Here is an 8,511-nt window from a genome sequence, read left to right on the forward strand (position 1 = left end):
AATAAGCTTCCTGACGGGGCCCTCTTGAACATTATTCATCATTGGCTGTGAGCCCTTCAAGATCTTTCTCTGTTGAGTGGGATCCTCAAAGTATTTCTGACCTGAACATCTTTGCTTTGTATTGCTGACAGCCTGTGCCTCTCTCCACTTCAGATTGCCCTCTCTGAATTTCACAGACTGTGTATCAGATATAGGGAAATGATGGAGTGAACTTTTAACTTCATGAGTCCGTATAAGGGCAGAGGCAATTAATCAGCAATGGGTTGAATGTCTGATCTAAAGATCAACAGCATCAAAAAAAATACTGGGACCTGCTTTTGAAGTGGCCAGAAGTTTAGCATTTCCATGATGAGGCCTAATCTCAAAGTCAGAAGAACTTGTAATGTGCATTGTGTATTCAATGCAAACATATCTCATGATTCAACCTCAGGTGTTAAGAATGACTATCATATATGTAGTGTAGCACAAACACAAAAACCAGGAATAGTCAGTATTAAATAGTGATGTGTCTGAAATGAAATGGCTGCAACCTCATCAATGTACTATGGTCTCACTTCTGCATTACATTCATATCATTACATACATAACTTTTCCTACAAGAGAGTGGCCTCACTGAATTCACATGACTAGAGTTACATGTTTGAGTGATTGCGCAATCTCGGGCACAGTGGGTAGGTTACTTCCAAAACACAAACTTAATATTTGTTTAATCATCATAATCTGGATTGTTGAACAGCTGTGTCTCCTTAACTCTCTAGCCTGAGATGCCTTTTACACTATTTTGCTGTCAGAACATCCACTCCTGGCCTGCTCACACAGCCTTCAGCATGCAAATACACTCCCAGCTAAATGCATGAACACTCTGAGCAGTCGCTCATGAATTACATACAGGGTGACACCCTCAAATTCTTAGTCCCAGCCTTGTTCTCCCAGAAATGTGCTGCTTCTACTGTTCAGTTCCCTTCTGAATAGTACAAGCTCTTAGGAAGTCTGTCATTTCATCAAAGGAAAATGATAATGCACCAGCCTTGTTATCCCAAATGGAGTTTCCCACACATTTTAATCCAAACACACTTGTTAGGATAAAACAAAAAAATAAATTTATAAACTAAGTGGTTACAAGGGATGATACATAAAACTCAGGATTGGTTACAAAAGAAAATAAAAGTGTAAATCACAAGCTGATACTTAACTTAAACTAAGAGAACTTAAAAGCAAATGGTTTTGCCTCACCATTCGCTGGGTGGGTCTCCTTTCAGCCTGGGACCCTTCCCCCTTAGTTCAGTTCTTTGACAGCTGTTGATGTCATGAGCAGAGATGAAGGAGGAGAGAGGTATGAACTGTCCCTATGATGAAATGTAAATTTCTTTTTTTACACCTTCCCGTTGCTGGAGAATGTCTGCAGATAGTTTTTTAACATCTGACTGTGGTGTCTGTGTGTCTTTGTCTCTGAAAAGCTGATTTGGGCCTGCTTTTTTAAAAACTTGGAGCATGTTACAGCAAGGATACATAATAGAATCTTATAACTTCACATATAATGTTGATACACATATTTTACCAGGACAATAATGTTCAGTGATTATGACACTTCAAATGATACCTCACAAGGCATATGTTGTTTAAAATGTATCATAGTCTTGAAAAAGTGATGGACATAATAGTATAGACCAGCAGTTCTCAAACTATGGGGCAGGCCTCTGAAGGGAGGCGTGGAAATGTGTCAAGATATGTGCGAGCTGTGTACTTTTTTTTTTTTTTTTTTTTGAAGAGCTCTCGCTGTCAGCCATGGGTGGCTCATGCTGAAGGTCCGGGCACACCCAGGAGGCAAGGATAAAAGGAACAGCGGGGGCCCCACCAACCTGGGGCTGACAGCAAGAGTCCTGTCACCTGAGCTCAGGCTGTCCTTCCCTCCCCACTCAATCCCTCACCTAGAGGCGACAGACCTCAGACTTTCCTTCCACACTAAGTTTGCTGTGAAAAGTGATTGACAAATATCACTTTTCACATTGCCACTGTTACTTCTGCGCTGCTGCTGGCACAACGCTGCCTTCAGAGCTGAGTGCCTGGCCAGCAGCCGCTGCTCTCCACTCTGCCTTCAGAGCTGGGTGTTGGTATGTGTATTTGGGGGGAAGACCATAAATGACTACAGACCCAAAGAAGGGGGGCCCAATCAAATCAGTTTGAGAACCACATTTTTATTTATCATTTGTATTACAGTAGCATCTAGAGATCCCAACTGAGGGTCGCTAATGCCAGTTGCTGGGAATGAATGACTGGAGATGGATCACTCAATAATTTCCCTATTATGTTCATTCCCTTTGTAGCAGCTGGCATTGGCCACTGTTGGGAGACAGGATACTGGACTAGATGGACCTTCGGTCTGACCCAGTAAGGCCATTTTTATGTTCTGTACAAAGCCATAGTCCTTGCCCTAAAGAGCTGACAGTCTAAATAGAAAAAATACAGGAAGGTGAAGTGACTTGTCCCCTAGCAGGACAGTTGCCAAGTCAGAAATAGAATCCAGAACGTCTGAGTCCCAGTTCATTGTTCTATCCACTGCCTTTCTGCAGAGCCCTTTATCCATGGTTTTAAACTGCCTTTCTTCCAGCTATGATTTTATTAGAAAGCCCCTTTCTTACACAAAGCGTCTCCACTACCCAAAGTCTTGATTCTAGTGCCCTGTCATATTACAGGGACATGTGAATTTGCTCACTGATCCTTGTTGTTTCCATAATGCTAGTGATTCAAACAGATATGAAGAGCAAACTGCAAGCCTTAGAAGCATTATTATATGGGGAGGGGGAGGGAAGTGTCAATAAAATTTGCGAGACCTCTTAGCTCACCTCTGCATCTCTTGGTTTCAGACTCAAACTCAGATGATTTTGATCCTGCTTCCACTAAGAGCAAATATGACTCCATGGATTTTGATAGTTTACTTAAAGAGGCACAGCGAAGCCTGCGCAGGTAACATGCATCACAGCTGAGGATAATGGAGGGATGGCGAATACCTCACGGACATCATGTCCTTCAATAATGGACAATTTAGAAGTCATACTTAGGAATTTCTCCTACTTTACACTCTCTGTACAAAAACATGGTTTACATGAACACAGCTGCTCGAAGAGTGAAGAGGCAAAATGGATATCCAGGAAGCACATGTATATCCATGGGTGTCAGCTTTACTTTCCTGGGATTGATTGGCGGTGGGGGGTTCTGATGTTCATAGAGAGTGCAAGTGCAAACCCCTTGAAATGGCAGCAGTTCCACAGAGTTACACTTAAAATGTAGAACTTCAAAATGTGTACATATCACATTTTAACAAAACAAAAATCAAACTGAGAACTACAGCTGCTGATGTCTGGGAATCAGACGCTGCATTTCTTTAAAAAGGCGCTTCTTCCCACAACACAATGATAATATGACAATCCAGAAGAAACCACAGGTCCTAGAAGCTGACTGTCCTTTTATTTTGTTTTTCTGATGGAGGAGAAAATGAAAGGCTAAACCTTGCCTAACATTTTGAAGTTTCATCTTTTAATTCTGACACCCATGTAAATGTCCAAACTGTTGATGTTCCACAATGAAATTTTCAAAGCCTTGTTAATGGTCAAATGTGCAGCTTGTTCAGCAATTTTATTCTGATGAGCGGACATGGTGTTGTATTACTAATGAGAGCTGGGTATAACTATCTGGGGGAGCGATGTGTACAGATAGCTTTTTTGCTACATTCTCTAATGTAGTTGAGTATTTACTGATGTGAAATGAGAGTATTTTTATTTTGTGTACATACTGTATGACAACGTTCTTTTTTGGTTATAGCTATGCACTGTAAATGCAGCCTTCTTTTCAAAAACTGCTAAATTTTTCTTAATCAAGAATATTCAAATGTAATTATATGAAGTGAAACTATTATTGTACACTAACATATTTAGAAAGCTGAACTTATGCTTCTATATATTTGATTGTAACAAAGAGAAAAGTGTGCGTGTGTGTGTGTGTGTTGAGTGCAAAAATATCAATGCTTTACACATATTCATCCCTTCTGTGGTGATCTTATCTAAGAATTTTGTCAAGAATTTTGTCAAAAACTATCCAAGCCCAAAAGGAATTAACCACTTCTGCAATATTTTCCACATTTTTCTCATTGTTTGTTTTTCTTTTGCTGTTTTATACACTGAATTTGTTAGGGGAATGAAATTTTCTCATCTAAAATTTTCTAGGTGATATCATAATTTTATGTAAAATCTCTTAAATGGGTAATCATTAAGAAATGTTTTTATTTTATGTATCAACAGTAGTTTTGGAACTAGAAGTCAAAAATCTTTTTAAAATGCTGTTTTGTTTTAATTTTTGTGATTTTAATTTGATAAAAAAATGCTGAGGTACTAAGCACGGTATGATTTTTACAATAATTTTGTGTGTCTAAGCACTGTTATTGAAGCCAGTAATCTTTTCATTGGCAGAGCTTGATGCTATTTATCTATATTTTTTACAGTTATGCATCCTGTATAAATACTGATCCTTCATTCCTTTGTTTACTAAAGAGACATATTTATCAGTTGCAATTAACATATTTATTATAAATTATGAGACGACTAAAATAATAAAAAGGCCAGTGGAAATTTTGTACCTAGGATGCATGACACTTGTCAGGTTGGAGTAAGTGCTTCATTTGGAAAATTCAGCTTTTGCAGGAGCAGTGTTTTTGTTACTATGCACTACCATGGCCTCAGATGTGTCCATGACATTGTTGATGAAATTGCTTCTGCTAAATTAAATAGAAACTTCAGGAAAAAAAACTACCATTCTGAATATCAGGATTTCATCTGAACTTGGAGCTTCTAGACTGAATCAGTGAAGTTTGGAGTCCGCTTGTAAGTTTATAGATTGGTATTCTATTACTGTTTGGCATTCATGACTTCTTTTAAAGATATGGCACGCTTACCTATTTAATCTCCCTTTTCACCTCGACTCTTAGAAAACTGATTTTGCCCCCAAGCCAGTGCAGCTGATTTTGATAGCTGCATTCATTTTATCGCCAGCATATTGTGTTCTGAGAGATTCCACTGTCTGTCTTGTTGGATGCTTGCTTGATTTTTTGGCTTCTTATTTCTAAGTAGATAGATAGCAATAAAAAAAGAGAACTTTTTCACAGGTTCAGTGTTACAATTGTAACATCCTTTAATCTGCATAATTCTTGCTGTTGCTCTGTAGGTTAAAATGCAGGTATTTTAACTTTGATTGTGTGAATGCCAAACTAAAGTTTACAGTTTTCCTTTCTGGACTTTGAGTATCTTCTGTTGTAAAGAAAAGACTATTAAAAGCAATAAATTATTTTTTAGAAATCAATATTTAGTATATCATATTATGTGTTCAAGGACCAGATGCATTACCTATTTTGCCTTTAAATTCCTGTGATTACATTTTAAATATGTTCTCTTTTGCCCTGGATTGCTGAGATGAACAAATAGTGTGCTTTTTTCTTCCTCTTCCCTCCCCTCCCCCCAACAGACATTATACCACAGTTCAATTTTTTTTTCACTGGCCTGACAAATATTCTTTTCTTGAAGATGGCTTTCCTCCGTGGACTTACAGATTGCATATGAAATTAACGTAGAAGTAGGATCTCTGAATAATCTGAATAAAGCTATTTGTATCTTTTGTAGACACTGTGGTTAGCCCATCAAAATGTAAAGTTAGGGATTTTTTTTAAGAGAACATTTCAAATTAGCACATGTATCACATCATCACTAGAGGCAAACTGCAGTATAGATCTGTATGTCTTTTAGATGAAGATTGTACCGTTGCTTCCATGCTGTGGTAAGTACCACATCTGCAATACTGGTAACAGAACTGATACTTAGGAACTATGGTCTTTTCTAGAGATGTAACAAAGTAATTCCTACATAACACAAATTGATCTGAATCCAAACAGAAGGAGCCTAAAATTGGGGGGGTGGGGGAGGATTCTCAATCTGTGTGAACAATTGGGTTGCCAGTGCCGATAACAGCATGGAGAGAAAAGTTTTTGTGTTACTAGGGTATAATAGTTGGGTCAGCTGAAAAAAGAAAGCCTTCTTTTCATCTCTTTAGATGTAAGCTTACAGTAGGTAATGATTATGTGTCCTTTTTGATGGCTGTAATGAGAACTTCAATCACTGTAGTATAAGATCTGATCTATAAATGATCTAGAATAGCCATGTAATATAATGTGATGATTCTAAATTTGTACCTATATGACAGATATTTTCAATAATGTGAACCACTGATCTGATGGAGCTACTGTAAAATTTGTACAGTAGGTGAAAGTGTAAAGCTATTGGTTGAACTATGCTGAATAGGGAAAATGAACTATTAGTTTAGCCCTAACTGGGCTATTTTCCACCTGCCAATTCTACATGTACTGTTGTGGTTTAATTCATTGTATGAAAATTCCTGTGATTTTTTTTTTTAAATGTGCTGTACACATCAGCCTCACTGAGCAAATAAAGGGAAACGAATGTTTCAAATTCATTTCTGTTTCTCTTATTTATCACAAATGAATTAGTGGCCTATTTTCTAGCTAGACATGCACTGAGTTTCCTTTTACGCTCTATGTATGTTCATAGCGGATTTCAAACAGTTCAACTTGCATCTGGACTATTGCTCTTTGTTTTGAGCAGGGGGCCAAAACAGTGGGTTTACAAAAGAAATCTACTAGATGAAAAATTGCTCTCAGATTTTTTCACCTGATGTAACTAAGAGTCACTTTGAAAGATCAGCAGATCTAAACTTTCAGTTTAGAAATCACTTAAGGAACAGTTATTGACTGTTCAGCAGTTGTAATGGGGTACAGCCTTTCACTTCTAGGTCACCCATTTGAATCTAGCTCAATCTGGTAAAAGGGGTTGATATTAATATTGGCTGATGGCCTCCGTCTACTGCCTATGAATAACAAGTCTCCATAACAAGTATCATGGAACACAGCACCACAGCTGGCACTCATTAGCATCGTTATCTTAATAGAGAGGCCAAAGTGTCAACAAGCATGGAGATTTGGGACTCAAGCCTCCTTTGCAAATCAAAGATGTACACCTGCAGAGCCATTCACATTGGCTCAGGTAACACACAGGTAACAACTGCAAAGTTCAGTGCAAAGCCTACTACAAAGCAAAGTGCATACCCAGTGTGTTGACCTGGCAAAACTATATTTTCAGCATGAATGCACAGAAAAGAGGTGCAGGGGAAAGAAATGAGTTTATCAGCTGCAGTTACACTGAGCCCTCATGCATGGTATATTAGTGAGTAGTCGGTGACCAGGAAAACCCCATGCTATGACACTCTGCTGGGAACCTACAAGGATGATTAGTAATAAAGCACCAGTCAGAATGGCCTTCTCAGTGGCTCTTCTAGTGAGCCCCCTCTACCTGATTGCAGGGAGGGGAAAGATAGCTTGGTGGTTTGCACATTAGCCTCCTAAACCCAGGGTTGTGAGTTCAATCCTTGAGGGGGCTATTTAGGGACCTGGGGCAAAATGAGTACTGGGTCCTGCTGCTGAAGGCAGAGGACTGGACTCAGTGACTTTTCAGGGTCCCTTCCAGTTCTGAGATGGGTATATCTCCATATATTATGATGCTAGCTTGAGATTTTAGTCACCTTCTCCTCCAGAAGAGAACTGAGGTGCGTGCAGATGGTTGCCGATACAATGCTGGAGGAAGTCTGTAGATAAAAAGAGGACTGTCTGAGAGGTTTCAGGAGCTCTAAATTCACTTTAAAAACAATTCTGCTCAGAGAGCATATTTCTGTCGGTGCCTACCCTGTCCAAATTACGACTCATTCCAAATCCTGCCATTCATTTGATCTTCTGTTTGCATGTGACTCTGACTGACTTAAATGCTTCCTGCTTCCAAAGCATCCAGTTTAAGGTGCTGACTCAGGTATTTAAGGCCCTTCACTCCAGACTTCCATCTTAACTAAATAACGCAGTTTCAGAAGTGAACCAACTTAAACTGCTTTTGCAGCTGCTTTGTCTGTTGAAATGAAAGGAGATTCTAAGTACATACTACTGCACTGAAAGGGAGGAAGTATGGATCTCTGCTGGGGCTATGCCTACTCCTCAGTGTCCCCTGGACGCAGAACTGTACAGGGAAGGCAACCGTTTTTGTGGGCACAAGGACAGACACCGTGCCCTGTTATGCTGTGTGTCATGGCTCACGACTGCAAGTACCTGCCTCAGGCAGATTTTAAAAAGAGGGCAGATGCCCCCAACTGATGCTGTGTTCTCTAATTAGATTTCACCATGCCAGTAACAAATGTGAGCTATAACAATCTTACCATAGCATTACAGGCAGGCACCTTAAACTGGTGCATGTATCTTGCCACCTGGGCTTAGTGATAAATGGTCATTTGTACCAATAATCACATAACATTTAAGTTGCTTCCAGTCCCAAGAGACCATTCACTTACCCCAGATCAACTGGTACTCTAGATCCTACACCAAAGACAATGCCTGTAGTCAATCCTGTAATAAAC

General features: G+C 39.3%; 1 protein-coding gene across 2 annotated transcripts in view; it reads left to right on the forward strand.

Moving 5' to 3' along the window:
- PPARGC1A (PPARG coactivator 1 alpha) overlaps window positions 1-5,978 on the forward strand; it is a 505,574-nt gene extending 499,596 nt beyond the window's left edge. For both annotated transcript variants that reach the window (XM_032795540.2, XM_032795541.2), the window contains exon 13: window positions 2,865-5,978. In XM_032795540.2, the coding sequence (XP_032651431.1) occupies window positions 2,865-2,968 (104 nt within the window). In that variant the 3' untranslated portion in view covers window positions 2,969-5,978. The remainder of the gene's footprint in view (window positions 1-2,864) is intronic.
- Window positions 5,979-8,511: the final 2,533 nt, after the last annotated feature.

The sequence above is a fragment of the Chelonoidis abingdonii genome, chromosome 5 (genome assembly GCF_003597395.2).
Source record: "Chelonoidis abingdonii isolate Lonesome George chromosome 5, CheloAbing_2.0, whole genome shotgun sequence".
NCBI classification, from domain to species: Eukaryota; Metazoa; Chordata; order Testudines; family Testudinidae; genus Chelonoidis; species Chelonoidis abingdonii.